The sequence below is a fragment of the Pseudorca crassidens genome, chromosome 20 (genome assembly GCF_039906515.1).
Source record: "Pseudorca crassidens isolate mPseCra1 chromosome 20, mPseCra1.hap1, whole genome shotgun sequence".
Lineage (NCBI taxonomy): Eukaryota > Metazoa > Chordata > Mammalia > Artiodactyla > Delphinidae > Pseudorca > Pseudorca crassidens.
The window spans coordinates 26,160,107-26,185,049 of NC_090315.1; the positions used below are offsets into that span (position 1 = coordinate 26,160,107).

The following is a 24,943-nucleotide window of genomic DNA, read 5'->3' on the forward strand; positions in this document are numbered from 1 at the left end:
TAGAAAACAGACACAGAGGTTAATGGAACAGAACTGAGAGCCCAGAAATAAACCCACAAATATATGAACAAGTAATTTACAACAAAGAAGCAAAGAATACACAATGGAGAAAGAATAGTCTCTTCAATAAATGGCACTGGGAAAACTGGACAGCCACATGCAAAAGAATGAAACTAGACCACTACCTCACACCACACACACAAATCAACTCCAAATGGATTAAATACTTGAATGTAAGACCTGAAACCATAAAAATCCTTGATGAAAATAAGCAGTACACTCTTTCATCTTGGTCTTAGCAACATTTTTCTGGATATGTCTCCTCAGGCAAGGGAAATAAAAGCAAAAATATAAAGTGAGGGCTTCCCTGGTGGTGCAGTGGTTGAGAGTCCGCCTACCGATGCAGGGGACACGGGTTCATGCCCCGGTCAGGGAGGATCCCACATGCCACGGAGCAGCTGGGCCCGTGAGCCATGGCTGCTGAGCCTGCGCGTCTGGAGCCTGTGCTCCGCGACGGGAGAGGCCACAGCAGTGAGAGGCCCGCGTACCTTAAAAAAAAAAAAAAAAAAAAAATATATATATATATATATATATATATAAATATATATAAAGTGAGACTAAATCAAACTAAAAAGCTTTTGTACAGGAGAGAAAACCATCAACAACATGAAAATACAACTTACTGAATAGAAGATATTTGCAAATCATATATCCAAGAAGGGGTTAATATCCAAAATAATAGAAATAATTCATACAACTCAACAACAAAAAACAAACAACTGGATTAAAAAAATGGGCAGAGGTATTGAACAGACATTTTCCCAAAGAAGATATACAAATGGCCAACAAGCACATGAAAAAATGCTCAACATTACTAATTATTAGGGAAATGCAAATCAAGACAATGAGATATCACTCACACCAATCAGAATGGCTATTATCAAAAAGACAAGAGATAATAAATGTTAGAGAAGATGTGAAGAAAAGGGAACCCTCATACAGTGTTGGAAGAAATGTAAATTGTTGCAACCATTATGGAAAAAAGTATGGAGATTTGCCAAAAAATTAAGAACCAGAACTACCATATGATCCAGCTATTCCACTTCTGGGTATTTATCCAAAGAATAAGACTAATTTGAAAAGATTTATGCACCTGTGTTCATCACGTCATTATTTACAATAGCCAAGATATGGAAAGAAACTAAAGCCCTACTGATGGATGAATGGATAAAGAAGATGTGGCATATATATATATATTCAATTGAATACTACTCAACCATAAGAAAAGATGAAATCTTAACATTTGCAACAACATGGATAGACCTTGAGGGTATTACGCTAAGTGAAATAAGTCAGATGAATAAAGACAAATACCATATGATTTCACTCATATGTGGATTAAAAACAAAGAAACAAAGAAACACACAAAGAACAGATCAAACCAAACCAAACCAAAACCACAGATACAGAGAACAGAGTAGTTAATGGGGGGTAGGGAGGGCAAATGGGTAAAGGGGGTCAACTGTATGGTGACAGACGGAAACTAAACTTTGGTGGTGAGTATGCTGTAGGGTATACAGAAATCAAAATATTAACACTGTACACATGAAACATATGTTATGAATCAATTAAAAAATTGTTACCAAATTAAAAAACATAGAGGAAAAGCTTCATAACGTTGTCTTTGGCAATGATTTCTGGATTATGACACTCAAAGCACAGACAAAAAAAGAAAAAATAGACAAACTACTTCAAACTTTTGTATCTCAAAGTACACAATCAAGACAGTGAAAAGATAATGCACAGAATGTGAAAAAAATACTTGCTAATCATGTATCTGATGAGAGATTAATAATCAGAATACATAAAGAACTTCTACAACTTAACAAAAAAACAACTACCAAGTCAAAAACTGAGTAAAGGACTAAATACAGGCATACCACACTTCCAGACCACCACAATAAAGCAAATATTGCAATAAAGCGAGTTATATTAAGTTTTTGGTTTCCCACTGCATATAAAAGTTACTTTTACACTATGCTGTATTATACTATGTAATAGCATTATGTCTAAGAAAACAATGTACATAAATTAGAAATATTTTATTGCTAAAAAATGCTAATCTGATCCTTTAGCAAGTCATAATCTTTTTGCAACAGTAACATCAAAGATCACTGATCACAGATCACCATAATAAACATAATGAAAAAGTTTGTAATGTTATGAGAATTACTAAAATGTAACACAGAAACACGAAGTGAGAAAATGCTGTTGAAAAAATGGCGTTGATAGACTTGCTCAACGCAGGGTACCCACAGACCTTCAACGTGTAGAAACTGTAGTATCTGTGAAGTGCAATAAAGTGCAATAAAATGATGTATGCCTGTAGACATTTCACCAAAGAAGGTATACAAGTGGCCAAGAAGCGTGAAAAGATGCTCAACATCACTCATCATTAGGGAAATACAAATTGGAATCACAATGAAAAAAAAATCACACTTTATAGCCATTAGGATGGTTATTATCAAAAAAACAAAAAATAAAGTTTTGGTGAGGATGGGGACCAACCCTGCTGCATTGCTGGAGGGAATGTAAAATGGCACAGCTGTGAAAACGGTTGGTGATCCTTAAAAATTTAAATATAGAATATCCATATGATCTAGCAATTCTACTTCTAGGCATAGTATATACAGCAAAGAACCGAAAGCAGAGACTCAAAGAGATAACTGTATACTAATGTTCATAGCAGCTTTATTCATAATAGCCTAAAAGTAGAAACAACTCAATTGTTCATCAACAGATGAAAGGATAAACAAAAATGTGGTATTATACGCATATGGAATATTATTCAGCCTTGAAAAGGACTGAAATTATTAGAAACGTTATGCTAAGTAAAATAAGTCAGATACAAAAGGACAAATATTCCATTTATATGAGGTACCCAGAATAGGGAAATTCATGGAGATAGAAAGCAGACTAGAGGTTACCTGGGGGTGGGGGAATAGGGGCATGGGAATTATTATTTAATGGGTATGGAATTTCAATTTGGGATGTTACATAAGTTCCAGAGATGGATAGTAGTGATGGTTGTATGATGTTGTGAATGTACTTAGTGCCACTGAATTGTACACTTAAAAATGGCTGAGAGTGCATTTTATCATAATTTTAAAAAATATACAACCATTCTGGAAGGGTATTTGGCAAACTATGAAAGATTTACATCCTTTTACATCAGTAATCCCACTTCTAGGAATCTATCCAGAGGATATACCTCCAAGAATATGAAAATACATATGCATAACATTATTCATTGTAACAGTATGCTTGTAATTGCAAAATACTGTAAATAACCCATATGCCCATAAACTGAAAGACTGAATAAAGTATGTACATACAATGTACTACAGGGTTGGCCAAAAGGTTCATTTTTTTCTGTAAGATGGCTCTAGTAGCACTTAGTTGTCTTTAACTTCATTTGAAACAATTTTGTTAGATTGTGACAGCTGTCATATCAGTGTGCATTTAAAAAAAGACTTAACAAAATTGGTGAATTTTTGTGTAGCCATTTTAATATTGAAGATGAAAGAAAAAAAGCAACATTTTTGGCATATTATGCTTTATTATTTCAAGAAATGTAAAAACGCAACTGAAACGCAAAAAAAGATTTGTGCAGTGTATGGAGAAGGTGCTGTGACTGATCAAACATGTCAAAAGCGGTTTGTGAAGTTTTGTGCTGGAGATTTCTCACTGGACGATGCTCCACAGTCGGTAGACCAGTTGTAGTGATCAAATTGAGAGATTAATTGAGAACAATCAATGTTATACAACGTGGGAGATAGCCAACATATTCAAAATATCTAAATCAAGCACTGAAAATCATTTGCACCAGCCTGGTTATATTAATTTCTCTGACATTTGGGTTCTACATAAGCTAAGCGAAAAAACCCTTCTTGACTGTATTTCCACATGTGATTCTGTACTTGAATGTAATGAAAACGTTCCGTTTTTAAAACAAATTGTGATGGGCGATGAAAAGTGGATACTGTACAATAATGTGGAACAGAAGAGATCGTGGGGCAAGAGAAATGAACCACTACCAACCACAGCAAAGGCTGGTCTTCATCCAAAGAGGGTGATGTTGAGTATATGGTAGGATTGGAAGGGAGTCCTCTATTATGAACTTCTTCCAGAAAACCAAACGATTAATTCCAACAAGTACTGCTCCCAATTAGAGCAAATGAAAGCAGCACTCGACGAAAAAGCATCCAGAATTAGTCAACAGAAAATGCATAATCTTCCATCATGATAATGCAAGGCCGCGTGTTTCTTTGATGACCAGGCAAAAACTGTTACAGCCTAGCTAGGAAGTTCTGATTCATCCACCGCATTCATCAGACATTGCACCTTCGGATTTCCATTTATTTAGGTCTTTACAAAATTCTCTTAATAGAAAAACTTTCAATTCCCTGGAAGACTGTAAAAGGCAGCAGGTACAGTTCTTTGCTCAAAAAGATAAAAATTTTGGGAAGATAGAATTATGAAGTTGCCTGAAAAATGGCAGAAGGTAGTGGAACAAAAGGATGAATATGTTGTTCAATAAAGTTCTTGGTGAAAATGAAAAATATGTCTTTTATTTTTACTTAAAAACCAAAGGCACTTTTTGGCCAACCCAATAACTATGGAGTTGTAAATAATAAAGATGATCTCTATGAACTGATATGGAGTGATTTCCAGGATATACTGTTAAGTGAAAGAAGCAAAGTGCAAAGAGTATAATATGCTTGTTATGTAAGAAAAAAGAAGCTATGAGAAAATACACATGTATCAGCTCTTTTGTGTAAAAAGAAATGCATGATGGATACACCAGGGACTAATGTGATTAGTTACCAGCAGAGAGTTGGTAGGAATGGAGTGCAAAGAATTGGGGGTGGGACTGGCACAGGAGAGGTGAGAAAGGTACAATATTTGAGTGTATCTTTTTGTAGAGCTCTCTTTGAATAATGGCAATATTCCAGGTACTCTGAAAATAAAAACAATTTAAAGTAACCATGATGAAGGTGGGGGGGACACAAAACAAAATATAAACAGTCACAACAGTCACAAATGAACCTAAGTGTACTACAGATGAACCACACGCAAAGGAGAGAGGAAGACAACTAACCTAAGTAAATGGAACACCATATTTTGACAGCATGGCTCAAGATAAAAAGAACTGCACACAAATAGTGTACTCTGTTAGGAAATTTCTAACAGGGATATGGGTTAGCAATCCTAAAATTACTTTATGTGTATCCTAGGATTGAACAAATAAATATACCATGGATAATTAGAGCCAGATTTCTCACTAGAAGAGAAGGAAAGGGCTTTTTGGAAACATGGTTGGTTCTAAGGCTTGGGCAAGGAAAACACAAGTTGAGCCTGGTTCAGCCTGTGGAACAGAAAGTAAGGAAGTGATTTAAAAAAATAATGGGCTTATTATCCAAAGCGTACAGGAGGCAACCTGAAGGAGCTCCCAATGGCCAAAGCCGGGACTCTGAGCAATAAAGTAACTTTTATTATAGAGTAACATATATATATTATATATAAAATAATAGAGTAAAATGAGCTCATACTGACACAAATAACTGAATAAATCAATGAAGGAAAAAGAACAGCTCTTCTTCACAGAATTATAATTAAGTGTAGAAGGAATGATGGAAACAGAAAACCACCATTAGGTAAATACTGCAGCAATAACTATTACAGGCAGAAATCATTAACAGATGCTAAAATTAGTGAGCAAAAGGATATTTGCATACTCTCAAAGAAACTTATTAATTAGAAAGGAAAAATTATTGTTTATAGCGGAGAAATGTGGCAGACAGTACCTTAAGGAAGTGATCCAAGTTAGTGTAAGGCAAACCACATTACGTACCCTACCTCACTGGTATGATGTACTGAGAAAGGTGGAATGTGATTTCTATGGTATTCTTGACAGAAATGCATAACCTCAATTGAATCCATGAGAGAACATCGGACAAACCTAAATCAATGGGCATTCTAAGTAGCTGGTCAGTGCTCTTCAAATGCATCCAGGTCATTAAAGACTGACGAAGTGTCACAAATGGAAGAGACTAAAGGAGACATGACAATTAAAGGCAATGTGGGATCTTGGATCAGAAAAGGACATTAATGGGAAAACTACTGATTTCTCAGTAAGATCTCTATATTGGTTAATAATATTCCATCAGTGTTAATATTCAGTTTTCCAACGGTTTTGTAAGATGTTAACATTAAGGGAATCTGAGTGAAGGGCACAGGAGAACTCTACTATTTTTACAACTTTCTATAAGCTTAAAATTACTTTAAAAGTTTAAAAAAAAAACCAGTCAATCTAAATCTCTGGGGAACATGGTTTGGTGGATTCACATTATTCACCAAGCTGAATTCATACTACTGATAATTATTTTTAATTTTGAAAATCTTGAGAGGTCTCTACTTTTTGCACTATCATATGTTTATATCTTTATAATAGGTAGTGTTTCAACTTATGCATTACCATGTCTTTTTTCACGCCTGACAGTCAGTTCCTTAAGAATACATACTAAGACCTAGTTACTTCTACATTCTGTGACTAGCAGTCTTTGTCTAAAGGAAATGCTCTGTAACTGTATTCTGAATAAATGATTAAGTAAAAGATCTCAATGCTATAGGAATTATTTACTTACGCTCCACAAAGGAAGTAAAGAGCATTCTGAACCTGCTAAGCCGACTACCTTCATCAGCCCACATCCGTATCACCCCAACTCCTGTTTTAAGCATTACATCGTTGGCCACAGTGCTGCAAAACTTGGCCTTCAGATTTTCAATAGAACTGCTCCCATCGTAGACTGCAACGAAATTTCTCTTGCATTCATTTGAGTGCTCCATCTGATAATCTAGGAACCTCAAATAAATCTGTAACATGAAAACAAAGAAAAAGTGCTTTTAAAAAGATACATTAAATTTTCTAGTTCTATTATCCAATCAATATGTAAGTTAAAACTGCATTGAGTTATAACACCTGACAGAAAAACAACAGCTAAAAGGATGATGCCTAAGTAGGTAAAAGAACTAAGACTAATGGTCTGTTTCTTTGGTTGTCTTAATAATGAAACCAAGCATTAAGGAACCTAGTTTGTGTTGTGTCTGTAAAGAGAAATTTTTTGCTCCATGACTATCTTACATGTTTTCCTTGTTATAAAAGCAAACTCGTGGTACTGAGAAACTGGGAAAATAAAAGAAACATAATTCTATTACTCTAACAATTATTGTGATAAACTTTTTTTTCTTCACATCTAATAAAAATTTATTTTATTTATTTTTGGCTGTGTTGGGTCTTCGTTGCTGCGCGCGCTTTCTCTAGTTGCGGCGAGCAGGGGCTACTCTCGTTGCAGGGCCCGTGCTTCTCATTGTGGTGGCTTCTCTTGCCGTGGAGCATGGGCTCTAGATGTGCGGGCTTCAGCAGTTGCGGTGCACGGGCTTAGTTGCTCCGCGGCATGTGGGATCTTCCCGCACCAGGAATCGAACCCATGTCCCCTGCATTGGCAGGTGGATTCTTAACCACTGCACCACCAGGGAAGTTGCTCTTCACATTTTCAAAACCTAAGTTTAATTGTAAGATACACACATCCTGCTTTTGCTGCAACACATCAAAACTTACCTATACTCTTCATAACTGTAATCGTTCCCATGTCTTGTCATTTATTTACCCACTATCTCACTGTTGCACATTTAAGTGGTTTTAAGATTTTACTCCATAAATTAACAATTTCTACACTTTCAGTCAGAGAGATTTAAACTGGAGTTTCAAAATACGCACTATTATAGTTTTCTATTTTGCTTAGTATCCCCCTTCCTCAAATTTTATAGGCAGCTTGCTACCTGGCACTAAGTTACTCTTAAAATGTGCCTGACCCATTCTTATTTGAAGAGTTCCATTGGATTGTAGGCTTAGAAAGACCTTGAGCATAATCTCCAAAAGAACAGAATGAAATAGGTATTATTCTTTATGGGCTGGAAGGAAATTAAGGCTCACAGGGATTAAGGAACTTGCCCAAGGTTACTTAGGGCGAGGATTTGAACCTAGGTTGCTCTGACTCTTAAACTGTACGTTCTTCCCATTCCCTGGGATGCCTTCTATGTGTGCAGGCACACACACACACACATACTCTCTCATACACAGTTCACCTTTTGGCTCTACTTGTTCATAGGTAACTCTACAATTAAATACAATAATATTTTAGTGAATGAAGAATGAAGACTTCTTTGATTGCCTTTGGAGACATCTAGTGGGTATTCACCTGCTGGTTGCTATCCTGGAGGTAGTAGTATGATGCCACACCCATTCTTTATTTTAAAGGGCTTCATAAAACAAAAATGTCAGATATTTTTCCCCTTAAAATACCTTGAGGACATAAAACTAAGAACAAAAACTCAAAAATACAGCTCAGAGTTAAATTTTGACTAGTAACTTTGGCTTATTTGAAATGACCAATTAGCCACTTTCAAGAGACTGGTGGAAAATCACCAGTAATGGATTTCCATTTCAAAATTTCATAAAACCTCCAAAAATATATTTTAACACAGAAGCAATGTGTTTGCTTAAAATATATCATTTGTTTTCATTACTTTCTTCTTCATTCATATAACCAAAACATACTGCCCATGGTTCTCTGGCAGTATCACTACTACTGTAATTATTTGTCTTCTCCATTAGATTGTACGGTCTTCTAATGAGTGTATCACATGCTAATTCTATCCAGTACAATTCTTGCTGACAGCAATTAATGAAAAAGTGACTAGGTTTATAAAACCTAGTTTGGTAGAGCTAAATACCAAGAAAATAATCAGGAAGTCTGAAGTATTTACTTTTTTTTTTTTTTAACTGAAGAAACATGGTACTTGTATAAGGCCATAGTAAATGCTCTTTAAATATATAACTTTTAAAAGTCAAGGTTTTAAGGCAAGTCATATGACAAGAATGACATTCTTTTCTATTGTGAATACAGTTAAATACTGGTTAATAGTTTAATTCAACTGATCTTCAGAAAATATTTCTAACAATATGAGGCTGACAAATTGCAATGGGTGGAGGGGGACACAAACTACTCTACTCTCACCTAAATTACAGGAGACGAGATCTTTTAGTAAACATAAGCACTCTTGGCCTCTTACCCACTCCTATACCCTCCCCAGGGAAGTGGAGAGAGTCACTTGGATGGGGGGGAATTTGGTCCCTTTTTCCTTCCCTCTTTCCCTGGACCAGCGAGTACGAGAAACAGTGACCTGGGTAAGTGGGTCTCTTCTGCAGATGCACTTTCCCTGGATGGGACGGTTCAGTCTTGACTGAGGTAGGAGGTGGATCTAGTGGGTAGGGAATAAGCAAGTCTAGTTTGATTCTCTCACTAAGTTGCTTCCCCTAGCCTTTAGTGTAATAAAGGGGCTAGTCTGAATCTCCATGTTCTCAATTGGTTCGTAACTCTAGTGGGGAAAAAAACGCTTTTTACTAGAGCCCCCAAAGGCCCCAAAAGAAATGCAATGAAATCCTCAGAAAGCTGTTATTTTTATGGAAAGGCCACTGATAAAAACAGACTAAAACACTACTTACATACTCAACACCAATGACTTCTTTTGTATATATAAGTGAATATTTCTTCAACATCACCCATGAAGTACTTTACCCCATTTTGAGTACTCAAGGGTTATGGTGGTCTTTCATATTTTTTCTTTTAAAGTACTCAAATAAAATCATCTGCTTACTTTCTTATTTAACACAATTTTAAAAATTTGACCCACTTTTTACAAAATAAATTTATTTATTTTTGGCTGCACTGGGTCTTCGTTGTGGCACGTGGGCATCCTCTAGTTGCAGTGAGAGGGGGCTACTCTTCGTTGCGGTGCGAGGGCTTCTCACTGCAGTGGCTTCTCTTGTTGCAGAGCACAGGCTCTAGGTGTGTGGGCTTCAGTAGTTGTGGCACACAGGCTCAGCAGTTGTCGCTCACGGGCCCTAGAGCATGCGGGCTCAGTAATTGTGGCTTGTGGGCTCTAGAGCGCAGGCTCAGTAGTCGTGGCACACGGGCTTAGTTGCTCTGTGGCACGTGGGATCTTCCCAGACCAGGGCTCGACCCATGTCCCCTGCACTGGCAGGCAGATTCTTAACCACTGCGCCACCAGGGAAGTCCCTTGATCCACTTTCCATGTCAACTGTGAACAGTACTTTTTATGTTAACTTTAAAAAATCGACTTACTTTTATTAATAAAGAGTAACATTCTCCACTATTCAACATTCTAGGTCACATTCCTAAAAAATTTACGAATATAGAATCATTTCTTCATTAAGTATTTCAAGAAAGAGCAAGATCTAAAGTATTAACTTCACTTAAGCATTTAAATACTTAACTATTAAATATGGTCAAACCCCCCCACCTCTGTACATTCATCCCTCAGTATCCATGGGGAACTGGTCCTAGAAAGGACCTGATCTGGATACCAAAATCTGCAGATGCTCAAGTCCCATAGTCAGCCCTCTGTATTTGTGCTTCTGCATCTATAGATCCAACCAACTGCAGATTGTGTAGTACTATAATATTTATTGAAAAAAATCAGTATATAAGTGAACCTGTGCAGTTCAATTCTGTGTACAACTGACCCTTGAACAACGTGGGTTTGAACTGTGCAGGTCCACTTATATGGATTTTATTCAATAAATATATACTACAGTACTACACAGTCTGTAGTTGGTTGAATCTGAGGATGCGGAACCTCAGATACAGAGGGCTGACTATAAAGTTATACTCAGAATTTCAACTGCAAGCAGGTTGGTAGCCCTATCCCCTGTGTTGTTCAAGTGTCAACTGTACAGCCAAAGCCTTCTATGTTCCCATTATCTTTTCTACACATCCCATCCTAAGTATAATTTTTATAATTCCTAGGTACAGTTTTAGATTTTTAAATTTATGTATCTATAAAAATATATAGTATTTTTTGTATATTTTACTTTTTTGTATATTTTAAAATCTTGGATCAACTGTAGAAATGAGTCACTATCCCTTTTCCTTTTGGACATTTAGCTTGCTTCCACTTTTTAAAATATTAAATACTGCTGTAAACATTCTTGTATTCTCGTTATGCTCTCATACGATGAGTATATGGGTATTTATCTAGAAGCAGGGTTGCTGTATTGTAGTACATAACAATTTTCAGCTTTACCAGAGCATACCAAATGACTTTCCAAGGTGGCTGTAGCAATTTATTCTTCCAAAGTAAGTTAAGAGAATTTCAGTTCCTCAATCCTTGCTGACACTTGGTCACAAGACATTCAGTCATGTCTCAAGTAATATATAATAAAATCCTCTGACAAATGCAGAGTCAAGCGACAGCCACCACAATCAAGAAGTTCCATCACCCCCCAAATTCCCTCCTGCTGCTCCTCAGCAGTCAAAATCCATCTTCAATCTTGTTTCCTGGCAACCAATGACCTTTTGCTGTCGTTCCACCTTTCCCATATAAATAAAAATTTTTTTTTTTGGCTGTGCTGGGTCTTCATTGCTGCACATGGGCTTTTTTCTAGTTGCAGTGAGCAGGGGCTACTCTTTGCTGCGATGCGTGGGCTTCTCTTGTTGTGGGCCCCAGAGTTCACAGGCTTCAGTAGTTGTGGCGTGTGGGCTCAGTAGTGGCTCGTGGGCTCTAGAGCACAGGCTCAGTAGTTGTGGCACACAGGCTTAGTTGCCCTGCGGCATGTGGGATCTTCCCGGACCAGGGATCAAACCCATGTCCCCTGCATTGGCAGGCAGATTCTTAACCACTGGACCACCAGGGAAGTCCTAAGTAAAAATTTTATACAAATAAAATCACAGTATGCTGAGTCTGGATTCTTTGATTAGCACAATGCATTTGAGATTCTTCTATGCTACTGCATCACCAATAGTTCGTCTCTTTTTATTCCTGAATACATTTCACTACATAGATGTACCAAACCTTATTAACAACTGAGGAACACTTAAAACTGTTCCTAGTTTTTGTTCATTATGGATAAAGCTACCATAAACATTCACATTCATGTTCTTTGTGTGTAAACATATTTTTCCTTCTCCTGGGTACCCAGTCAGGAGACTGCTGAAAAACATGGTAACTTTATAGGAAACCATCAAGCTGTTTTCCAAAGTGGCTATATCATTTTGCATTCCTACCAGGAATGTTATTAGATTCTCAGTTGCTCTACATAGTTCCCAGCATCTGGTATTGTTTTTATTTTAATAGAGGTATAGAGCTATCCCATTGTGGTTTTAATTTGCAGTTTTGAAATGTCTAAATCTTCTTTGGTGAGCTGTCTGTTCCAACCTTCTGCCCATTTTTAAACTGGGTACTTTTCTTATGGTTGCGTTTTGAGTTCTGGGTTAAAGAAGTCTTTTGACAAATGATTTACAAATATTTTCTCTTAGTGCCTTTTTTTTTCACTCAACAATGTCCTTCACAGAGAAAAAGCTTTAATTTTAATGAAGTCCAATTTATAAGATTTTCTTTTATGGATTCTCCTTTGATGTCATACCTAAGAACTCTTTCCCTAACCCAGAGATTTTGCCTATGTTTTCTTCTAAAAGTTTTGCAATATACTTGTTTTTATATAAGATATTAAGATATAAGTATAGGTCAAATTTTTTTTTTTTTTTTTTTTGCAGTACGCAGGCCTCTAACCGCTGCGGCCTCTCCCGTTGCGGAGCACAGGCTCCGGATGCGCAGGCTCAGCGGCCACGGCTCACGGGCCCAGTTGCTCCATGGCATGTGGGATCCTCTCGGACTGGGGCATGAACCCGTGTCCCCTGCATCAGCAGATGGACTCTCAACCACTGCGCCACCAGGGAAGCCCCTGGGTGTTGAGTTTTTAACAGACTGAGATAATCATGTAGCTTTCCTTCTTAATTTATATAATGAATTACATTGATTTTTCAAATGTTGAATTGGCCTTGCATTCCTGGGATAAACCACACTTGGCTGTGATTATTTAAGTGTATTATACTTTTCATATATTGCTGGATTAGACTGGCTAATACTTGAAGGATTTTTGCATCTATTTTCTTATCAAAAATTTTTTTTGACGTGGACCATTTTTAAAGTCTTTATTGAATTTGTTACAATATTGCTTCTGCTTTATGTTTTGTTTTTTTGGCTGCAAGACACGTGGGATCTTAGCTCCGTGACCAGGGATCAAACCTGCACCCCATGCATTGGGAAGCAAAGTCTTAACCACTGGACCACCCGGGAAGTCCCCTGCAACTATTTTCTGGAATAACAATTATGATACCAATTCCAACATGTGGGTCTTTTTTGCCCCCCACACCACCAGTAATTCTCAAACATCAGCTGGGTGTCCTACAATTCAATTCAATTATGACACCATCTACCCAGAGACAGCATCCGATTCTGAAGGTTGAGGGCTCCCAGGGGACTGGCCTCCACTTCAGATGCCAAACACGAGTCCAGGTTGTCACATGATTCTGACTGACTGGCTATAAATCTGACGTTCCTAAGATCTCATTCTTGGGTTCCTTTAATTTGCTAGGTGGCTTACAGGACTCAGAAAACCAGTTTACTTACTAGATTATTTGTTACCCTGGTAAAAAGCCTCCATCTCTTGGGGATTTCCAGAAGTCACCTCATTAACATAAACTCACTTGTGGTTGAAAGGGGCTTGTTATGAATAACAAGACACCCATATCAACTTTATGGCTCTGAAACATTTTCAGGAACTGGGGACAAGAGACCAAATATTGTAACAATAGATGCTCTCATTGCTCTTATCACTCAGGAAATTCCAAGGGTTTTGCGAGCTCTGAGCCAGAAATGTGCATGAAGACCAAATATATATATATTTCTTATTACAGAGCAAAACCTCACAGGGGGAATACTGATCAGTAATTTCCTTATAATGTGTTCGGTGGTATCAGGGTGATGCTTGTCTTGAGTTTAGAAGTGTTCCTCCCCTTGTACTTCCTGGAAGAGATTGCAAAGAACTGGCATTATTTCCCCTTTAAATGTTTGTTGTAATTTGTCAGTGTATCCATTTAGGAGCTTTCTTTGTAAGAAGGTTTTTAACTATGAATTCAATTTATTTCATAAATATATGGCCATTCAGGTTACATATTTCTTCTTAGATGTGTTTGGGCAGCTTGTGGTTTTTAAGGAATTTGTCCAGTTCGTTTGAGTCATCTGATTTTGGGGCACAGAAAAGTCCATTGTTTTATTGGAGGGTCTACAGCGAGGTCCTCTGTTTTATTCCTGATGTTGGTAAAATGGTTTATATTCATCCAGATATTTACCATTTCTGTACCCTTTCATGAAATTCCAAGATTCTTTCTAGTGCCATTTCTCTTTTATCTAAAGAACTTCCTTTAGCATTTCTTTTATAGCAGGTCTGCAGGCAATGAATTCTTTGTTTGTTTTCATTAGGGTATGTACTTACTTTGCCCTCATTCCTGAAAGGATATTTTTGCTGGATATAAAATTCTTAAGTTCAGGGCTTCCCTGGTGGTGCAGTGGTTGAGAGTCCGCCTGCCAATGCAGGGAACACGGGTTCGTGCCCCGGTCCGGGAAGATCCCACATGCCGCGGAGCGGCTGGGCCCGTGAGCCATGGCCGCTGGGCCTGCACGTCTGGAGCCTGTGCTCCGCCACGGGAGAGGCCACACGGTGAGAGGCCCGCGTACCGCAAAAAAAAAAAAAAAAATTCTTAAGTTCACAGTTCCTTTTTTCAGCACTTAAAGGTTTTGATGCTTGGCTTTTATGATTTCTGAAGAGAAATCCATAGTCATTCAAATTGTTTCTTTATACAAAATACATCATTTTTCTGTGTCACAGCTCAAAGCTTTCAATCTTAGGTTTCAAGTAGCTTGATTTGATATGAATAGGCTTTGTTTTATGTTTGTTTTTATACTGTTTGGTGTTTGCTATGCTTCTTGAATCTGTAAATTTGTCTTTCAGCAATTTTTTTGCAGTTATTTCTTCAAATTTTTTTTCTACAACAAACTTTTCTCTTTCTGGTACTTAAGTGACATAAATTTTAGGCCTTTAGAAACTGTTCCACAGGTCCCTGAGGCTTTAGTATAATTTGTTTTCAATCTTTTTTTCTCAGTACTTCAAATTAGGTAGTTTCTACTGAGTCACCTTCAAGTTTACTGACTTTCCTCTATAATCTCCACTCTCCTATTGGCCCATACAGTGAATATATTTTAGAAGTTTAAGATATATTTTTTCCATTCTAAAATTTTCACTTGGTTCATTTTTATAGTTTCTATTTCTCTGCTAAGATCTATCTTTTCAGGCTTCCCTGGTGGCGCAGTGGTTTAGAGTCCGCCTGCCGATGCAGGGGACACGGGTTCGTGCCCCGGTCCGGGAGGATCCCACATGCCGCGGAGCAGCTGAGCCTGTGAGCCATGGCTGCTGAGCCTGCGCGTCCGGAGCCTGTGCTCCGCAATGGGAGAGGCCACAGCAGTGAGAGGCCCGCATACCGCAAAAAGAAAAAGAAAAAAAAGATCTATCTTTTCACTCATTTCAGGAATGTTTATCTTTACCTTATGGAACATGGTTATATTGTTGCTTTAAAATCTACAATTCATCTGAGTCCTGTTAGGGTTGGGATCTGCTGCTTTCTCCTTTCAGAATTAATCACATTTCCCTGGTTCTTTATATTGCCAGTAATTTTAAAATTATATCCTGCACATTTTGGATATAACACTGAAACTCTGGGTCCTCTTAAAAATCTGTGGACAATGCTGAGTTCTGTTGCTTGTTTTATCAGGCAACCTACCCAGAAACGTTCAGACTGCATGTACTGCCTCTTTTTGTGGGTGTGGGTTCCAGTGTTGGTTCAGTTTGAAGGCCTTTGCTGTGCTATGTAGACTTGCCCAGGACATGCCCTACTCAGGCACTTGGATAGTGTTTATAATGTAATTTGGTCCTCAACACCTTTGCCATGCTTCTGTGGGCCTGTTCCACGCATATGCAGCTCAGGAGGAAGCCAGAATTAGCACCTGTCTCTACCTCCCTGTTCTCCAAGACTTCTCATTCTCTGGGTAACACGGTTTCCTCTTCTCAGTTCCTCTGGTGGCCAGAAAGATAAGTTTTCCTCAGAGTTTTTAGTCTCTTAACCTGTTATGAGTCCTGAGTGACTAAGAACAAAGAGAAAAAAAAAATAATGGGGATTCCCTCCGTACTCTCCAGACATCACCATATCCTTTTCCAAGTTCTACTGGTTAAGGAGATGGGGTTTCAGTTGCTGCTGTAGCTGCTGTGACTGGTGCTGACCTTGGGCAGAGCTAGTAAAGGGGAAAAAACCAACCAGGGACGCCCCTCTGCCCTCAGTTTGTAAGGGCCCCTTTCTCAGTCTTCTGGCTAGAGCGCTTTCTTCTGTCTGTACCTGCTTTCAGTTCCACAAACCAGCCCAAAAGACAAAGGAGAAGGAAAAAAAACTGTGATTCTTACCCTTTTGGGGTGATTATTAAAGTTTTTACTTCCTTCCCAAACCCATCTTCTAATGGTTACTTTTCAGAATCCTTATGCAGTTGCTTTGTGTGTTCTATCCAGAGTTCTCAGTTATAGTAAGTTAAGAGCAATAAGCTGTAGTGGGCTTACTCTATCTTGGCTGGTTCTGGAAGTCATTTATTTTAATGTAGTATAATTGATAAATCTTATCTTTATGGTTTACACTTTGTGTCTTGTTTTTTTTTTTTTTTTTTGCAGTACACGGGCCTCTCACTGTTGTGGCCTCTCCCGTTGCGGAGCACAGGCTCCAGATGTGCAGGCTTACTGGCCATGGCTCATGGGCCCATCTGCTCCACGGCATGTGGGATCTTCCCGGACCGGGGCACGAACCCATGTCCCCTGCATCGGCAGGCGGACTCTCAACCACTGCGCCACCAGGGAAGCCCTGTGTCTTGTTTTTAATAAAACATTTCCTAACCAAAGGTTATATTTAGAACTATACTCCTGTATTTTCTTCTAAACGTTTTAGTTTTAACATTTAGGAATGAATTTTATGTCAAGTGCAAGACAGGGATCTCACATCAATAGTCAACTGTTGTAACATCAATTATCAAGTGTCTCCTTTTGATCTGGCATGTTATACATTATATACCAAGCTTCCATACGTGTGTAGTCCTACTTTTAGAAACCTTACTCAGTTTTATCAGTTTGCATACCCCAGTGATAAATGCATTCTGTCCAACTACCCCAACTTTATCTCGAAGGGTAAGTACTCCACTTTGTTTTTATTCAAAATTGTCGTGGTTCTTCTGGACCCTTTCCTCTTCTTTGTGAATTTTAGAATTAGCTTGCCAAGTTCCCCAGAAAGCCGTGCTGGGATCTGGACTGGAATTTTAAATTGATAGATTAATTAGGGAACAAAAAACATTTCCATCTTCCCATCCATGAAAATGGTGCATGTCTCTCTCTTCCCCCATTTCTGTAGGCCTTCTTTTGTGTATTTCAATATAATTTAAAAATTTACTTCCTGGTACCTTATGATTTGTTCTTTTCAGTTTTTTTTTTTTTAAGTTTTACTTTCAAACTGCTTTTGGCTGTTGTACAGAAAACCAATTTATTTTTCTAGCTCATGAACATTTTTTCTTTCTCTCATCTTGTTGCATTGACCACCACCAATAAAATACTAGCAATAGACATAAGTCTAAAGAAAATGATTTTAAGGTTTCACCATCAACTATGACGTTTGCTTTAAGGATTTCAGTAGATATTCCTCATCATGCTGAAGATACATCCTATGTTGGAATTACATATGTGGTAAACTACATCATTTGATTTTCTCATATTAAACTGTCCAAAAATTTTTAAGATAAGCCCATCTTTGGTTATGATTTCTAAAAAATATTTGGTAGGTTTAGTTTGTTTATGTTTAGTCTTTTGGGTCTTTTTTTTTCCCTCCTTCATTTTATAATTCTCTGGCTTAAAATTCTCTCATCCTATTTATTTAGTTTTGATAAAACAGGCTGGGGAAAGTTCTTTCTTCTTCAGTTTTCTAAAACAGTTTATATAACATGTTCCTTGAGTATCTGGTAAAATCTAATTTGGCTAGTTTTTCTGTTAACATACTTTAAGTACAAAATCAATTTCATCAATTTGGTAAGAGTTTATTTAGGTTTTCTATTTCTTTGATTTAATTTTGATGAATTGTATATATATACACATACATTATATATTTCAGGAAATTGTCCACTTAGACTGTTTACAAATGTATTAACAAAGAAGTCTGAAGCACTTTGATTATGGAAAATTTCAAACATGCATAAGCAGAAAAAAGAGTATCATAAACCCATTTCCCATCCCCTAACTTTAGCTTTATCTATACCTCTCCCCACTTCTGCCTCTCATGTATTATTTTGAGACAAATTCCAGAGATATCATTTCACATGTAAATAGTTCCATATGTACTGTTAAAGACGACTTTAAAAAATAACCTCATATTATCACACCAAACAAATGAATAATTTCCTAATATAAAATACCAGTGTTCAGACTTCTAATTGTCTCTTAATGTTCCCACCCTTTTCTAGTTTGTTTGAGTCCAAACTCACTCACTCGACTTACATTTTTTAATCATTTGACTTACATTTTTTAATCTGTAGGGTCCCCTGCTGGTTTTCTTTTTCCCTTTGTAATTTATTTATTGAGGAAATGCTTTTTTTTTTTCTTTTGTTCAGCAGGTCTTCTTCATAGTTTGTCTTATAATGGTTTCTAATCTCAGCTGTAGTTGATTTACCACCTTTTCCACTTCTAACATAATTTATGTCTTTTTTTTCTAGGTCAATCTTGCCAGAAGTATGTCCATTGTTATTATTATTTTTAAACAAAGGGCCAGCTTTAGCTTTTGTTGACTCTTTCTTTTTGTGAATTTTTTTTTTTTTTTGTGGTACACGGGCCTCTCACTGTTGCAGCCTCTCCCACTGCGGAGCACAGGCTCTGGATGCGCAGGCTCAGCGGCCATGGCTCATGGGCCCAGCTGCTCTGCAGCATGTGGGATCTTCCCAGCCTGGGGCACGAACCCACGTCCCCCGCACCGGCAGGCAGACTCTCAACCACTGCGCCACCAGGGAAGCCCTCTTTTTGTGAATTTTTAAATTCACTTATTTCTGCTCTTTTATTACTGCCCGTTCTTTGGATTTTTTGGTCATTCTTTTAGCTTCTTGAGTTGAATTTTAGCCATTAAGTTTAAATCTTTTTCTTCTCCTAAAAGATGCATTTATGATCATAAATTCCCTAAAGTACTTTTAGGAGTATCCCACAAGTTTTGATATGTAGTATTTTCACTATTGTTAAGTTTTTTATAAATGTGTACAAATTTCCATCCTGATTTTTTTATGTGACCTATCAATTACAAGGTGGTATATTATTAAATTTCTAAACATATGGGTTTTTTAAAGTTGAAGTTTAGTTGATTTATAATGTTAATTTCTGCTGTAGAGCAAAGTGATTCAGTTATATGTGTATGTGTGTATAGACATACACACACATTTAAAAATATTCTTTTCCAGTGGTTCTGAAGAACCTAGGGGCAGGACAGGAATAAAGACGCAGAAGTAGAGAATGGATGTGAGGACACGGGATGGGGGAGAGTAAGCTGGGATGAAGTGAGAGTGGCATGGACATATATACACTACCGAATGTAAAATAGCTAGCTAGTGGGAAGCGGATGCATAGCACGGGGAGATCACCTCGATGCTTTGTGTCCACCTAGAGGGGTGGGATAGGGAGGGTGGGAAGGAGATGCAAGAGGGAGGAGATATGGGGATATATGTATATGTATAGCTGATTCACTTTGTTATACAGCAGAAACTAACACACCATTGTAAAGCAATTATAGTCCAAAAAGATGTTAAAAACAAAAAGATAAAAAATAAAACATTTAAAACGGTTTTAAATTGTAAAATAGTTAGAGATCGACAACAATGAAGACACTACATATCAAAACTCATGAAACATCTAAGGAAATACTTCATAGCATACTGATAGCCCTAAGTACCTGTTAGAGAAAGAAGAACATCTGAAAATTAATTACCAAAGAATTCAATACAAGGAGCTGCAAAAAGAATCACAAGGTAAATCCAAAGAAAGCAGAAGAAATAAAAGCACAAATTGAGAAAATGGGAAGCAAAGAAACAAGAGTTGATTTTTTAAAAAAGCAGTTCTTGAAAACAAACCTCTGGCAAACTGATAAAAAAAAAGAGCAAAGGCCCAAATTTAAAATGGCAAATAGAATTGAGGTTTTAAAAACTGTAAAAGAATACCATGTAAAATATTATACCAATAAATGTGGAACCAGAAAGCATGAGCAATATTCTAGAAAAATAACTTTAAACTCAAAAAGAGATTGAAAATCTAAATAAACCTAAAATATTAAAATAAAGAAAACTATATTCTTTTCCATTATGGTTTATCTCAGGACATTGCATATAGTTCCCTGTGGTATAGAGTAGGACCTTATTGTTTATCCATTCTATATGTAATAGTTTGCATCTGTTAATCCCAAACTTCCAATCCATCCCTCCCCCACCCTACCTCCCCCTTGGCAACCACAAGTCTTTCTCTATGTCTGTGAGTGTGTTTCTGTTTCGTAGATAGGTTTATTGTGTCATATTTTAGATTCCACATAAAAGTGATACCATATGGTACTTGTCTTTTTCTGACTTACTTCCCTTAGTATGATAATCTCTAGTTCCATTCATGTTGCTGCAAATGGCATTATCCTATTCTTCTTTATGGCTGAGTAGTAGTCCATTGTACATATGTACCACATATTCTTTAACCATTCATCTGTCGACTGACATTTAGGTATTTCCATGTCTTCGCTATTGTAAATAGTGCTACTATGAACATAGGAATGCATGTATCTTTTCAGACTACAGCTTTGCCTGGATATATGCCCAGGAGTGGGGCTGCTGGATCATATGGTAATTCTTAGTTTTTTGAGGAATCTCCATACTGTTCTCCATAGTGGCTGCACCAACTCACATTCCCACCAACAGTGTAGGAGAGTTCCATTTCCTCCACACCCTATTCAGCCTTTGTTATTTGTAGACTTTTTGTTGGCCATTCTGACCAGTGTGAGGTGGTACCTCATTGTAGTTTTGCTTGGCATTTCTCCAATAATTAGCAATGTTGAGCATCTTTTCATATGCCTATTGGCCATCTGTATTTTTTCTTTAGAGAAATGTCTATTTATGTGTTCTGCCCATTTTTCAATTGGGTTGCTTGTTTTTTTGTTGAGTTGTATGAGCTGTTCGTATGTTTTGGAAATTAAGCCCTTGTCAGTTGCTTCGTTTGCACAGATTTTCTTCTATTCTGTAGGTTGTCTTTTCATTTTGTTTATGGTTTCCTTTGCTGTGCAAAAGCTTGTAAGTTTGATTAGGTCCCATTTGTTTATTTTTGTTTTTATTTCTATTGCCTTGGGAGACTGACCTGAGAACACATTCATATGATTTATGTCACACAACGCTTTGCCTATGATGTCTTCTAGTAGTTTCATGGAGTCATGTCTTATGTTTAAGTCTTTAAGCCATTTTGAGCTTTTTTGTGTGTATGTATGGTGTGAGGGTGTGTTCTAACGTCACTGATTTACAAGCAGCTGCCCAACTTTCCTAGCAACATATGGGGTCTTAAAGTTATTGTTTGGTTGCTGGTTCCTAATTTAATTGCATTTTTGTCAGAGGATGCTCTGCATGATACTAAGCACTGGTATGTACGGCAGACTTCCTTTTTCCATTCAGTGTATGGATCAGTTTCCATAAATGTTTCAGGCATGCTTGTAGAGAATGAAAATTCTCTGGATGTTGCAAGTCAAGATATCATGTTCCATTAGGCAAACTGTGTTGTTTAAATCTTCTAAGCCTTGACATTTTTTTTTTGCATGCTTGATTAATTACTGAGAGGCAAAAAAAATTACATGCTATAATTGTGGATTTGTCAGTTTTCCTCAGAAACTGTCAATTCATGTTTTGTACATTTTGAGGCTATATTAATACATAAAATTTAAAATATATCCTCCTTGTGAATTCGTGACGATCTTGATTTCAATTTTAATAGCTGTATCAGCTCTTTTAGTATCTATTTTATTCCTATTTGTGTATTTTCAAAATTTCCTTTAGTTAACCTGAAACAGGATTTACTTGGATTTTACATATAGCAGCTGGTCCAATTATTATTTTTGCCCCCAAATACCTTAATTTTGCCCTCATTTTTTTTTTTATCCACACGCTGTTTCCAGTTTTTATTTCAATTTTACCATTTGAAACATTTATTTTGGAATAAATTATGTTTTATGGCTGTATTAATGCTTTTCTGTGAGGGAACCGTAACTCCTCAAATTTTAACATAATTTTGTGATACATATCTGGATATATGTAAATGACCTTTTGAATGTTACACTGTCATTGTTGAAGCATTTTAATTGTTTTTTTTTTGAATTTTATTTTATTCATTTTATTTGAATTTATTTTTTTACACAGCACGTTCTTCTTAGTCATCCATTTTACACATATTAGTGTATATATGTCAATCCCAATTCCCAATTCATCACACCACCCCCTCCACCCCACTTTCCACCATTGGTGTCCATACTTTTGTTCTCTGCATCTGTGTCTCAATTTCTACCCTGCAAACCGGTTCATCTGTACCATTTTTTTAGATTCCACATATATGCGTTAATATATGACATTTGTTTTTCTCTCTTTGCCTTACTTCATTCTGTATGACAGTCTCTAGATCCATCCACATCTCTCCAAATGACCCAATTTCGTTCCTTTTTATGGCTGAGGAATATTCCATTGTATATATGTACCACAACTTCTTGATCCATTCGTCTGTCGATGGGCATTTAGGTTGCTTCCATAACCTGGCTATTGTAAATAGTGCTGCAATGAACATTAGGGTGCATGTGTGTTTTTGAATTATGGTTTTCTCTGGGTATATGCCCAGTAGTGGGATTGCTGGGTCATATGGTAATTCTATTTTTAGTTCTTTAAGGAGCCTCCAAACTGTTCTCCATAGTGGCTGTATGAATTTATATTCCCACCAACAGTGAAAGAGGGTTCCCTTTTCTCCACACCCTCTCCAGCATTTGTTGTCTGTAGATTTTCTGATGATGTCCATTCTAACTGGTGTGAGGTGATACCTCATTGTAGTTTTGATTTGCATTTCTCTAATAATTAGTGATGTTGAGCAGCTTTTCATGTGCTTCTTTGCCATCTGTATGTCTTCTTTGGAGAAATGTCTATTTAGGCCTTCTGCCCATTTTTTGATTGTCTTGTTTGTTTTTTTAATATTGAGCTTCATGAGCTGTTTACATATTTTGGAGATTAATCCTTTGTCCGTTGATTCATTTGCAAATATTTTCTCCCATTCTGAGGGTTGTCTTTTCGTCTTGTTTGTAGTTTCCTTTGCTGTGCAAAAGCTTTTAACTTTCATTAGGTTCCATATGTTTATTTTTGTTTTTATTTCCATTACTCTAAGAGGTGGGTCAAAAAAAGATCTTGCTGTGATTTACGTCAGAGTGTTCTTCCTACATTTTCTTCTAAGAGCTTTATAGTTTCCAGCCTTACATTTAGTTCTCTAATCCATTTGAGTTTATTTTTGTGTATGGTGTTAGGGAGTGTTCTAATTTCATTCTTTTACATGTAGCTGTCCAGTATTCCCAGCACCACTTATTGAAGAGACTGTCTTTTCTCCACTGTATATCCTTGCATCCTTTGTCATAGATCAGATGACCACAGGTGTGTGGGTTTATCTCTGGGCTTTCTATCCTGATCCATTGATCTATATTTCTGTTTTTATGCCAGTACCATACTCTCTTGATTACTGTAGCTTTGTAGTATAGTCTGAAGTCAGGGAGTCTGATTCCTCCAGCTCATTTCTTTCCCTCAATACTGCTGTGGCTATTCGCGGTCTTTTGTGTCTCCATACATGTTTTAAGATTTTTTTGTTCTAGTTCTGTAAAAAATGCCATTGGTAATTTGATAGGGATTGCACTGAATCTGCAGATTGCTTTGGGTAGTACACTCATTTTCACAATATTGATTCTTCCAACCCAAGAACATGGTACACATCGCTCCATCTGTTTGTATCATCTTTAATTTCTTTCATCAGTGTATTATAGTTTTCTGCATACAGGTCTTTTGTCTCCCTAGGTAGGTTTACTCCTAGGTATTTTATTCTTTTTGTTGCAATGGTAAATGGGAGAATTTCTTTAATTTCTTTCAGATTTTTCATCATTAGTGTATAGGAATGCAAGATATTTCTGTGCATTAATTTTGTACCTTGTAGTTTCACCAAATTCACTGATTAGCTCTAGTACTTTTCTGGTGGCATCTTTAGGATTCTCTATGTATAGTATCATGTCATCTGCAAACAGTGACAGTTTTACTTCTCCAATTTGTATTCCTTTTATTTGTTTTTCTTCTCTGATTGCCACAGCTAGGACTTCCAAAACTATGTTGAATAACAGTGGCGAGAGTGGACATCCTTGTCTTGTTTGTGATCTTAGAGGAAATGCTTTCAGTTTTTCACCCTTGAGAATGAGGTTTGCTGTAGGTTTGTCATATATGGGCTTTATTATGTTGAGATAGGTTCCCTCTATGCCCACTTCCAGGAGAGTTTTTATCATAAATGGGTGTTGAATTTTGTCAAAAGCTTTTTCTGCATCTCTTGAGATGATCATATGGTTCTTATTCTTCAATTTGTTAATATGGTGTATCACACTGATTGATTTGTGTATAATGAAGAATCTTTGCATCCCTGGGATAAATCTCACTTGATCATTGCATATGATCCTTTTAATGTGTATGTTGGATTCTGTTTGCTAGTATTTTGTTGAGGATTTTTGCATCTATGTTCATCAGTGATATCGGCCTGTAGTTTTCTTTCTTT

General features: G+C 37.0%; 1 protein-coding gene across 4 annotated transcripts in view; it reads right to left on the minus strand.

Moving 5' to 3' along the window:
- The window catches only part of NETO2 (neuropilin and tolloid like 2), a 71,878-nt gene that overhangs the window by 21,223 nt on the left and 25,712 nt on the right, over nt 1-24,943 (minus strand). For all 4 annotated transcript variants that reach the window (XM_067717896.1, XM_067717897.1, XM_067717899.1 and 1 more), the window contains exon 7: nt 6,708-6,936. In XM_067717896.1, the coding sequence (XP_067573997.1) occupies nt 6,708-6,936 (229 nt within the window). The remainder of the gene's footprint in view (nt 1-6,707; nt 6,937-24,943) is intronic.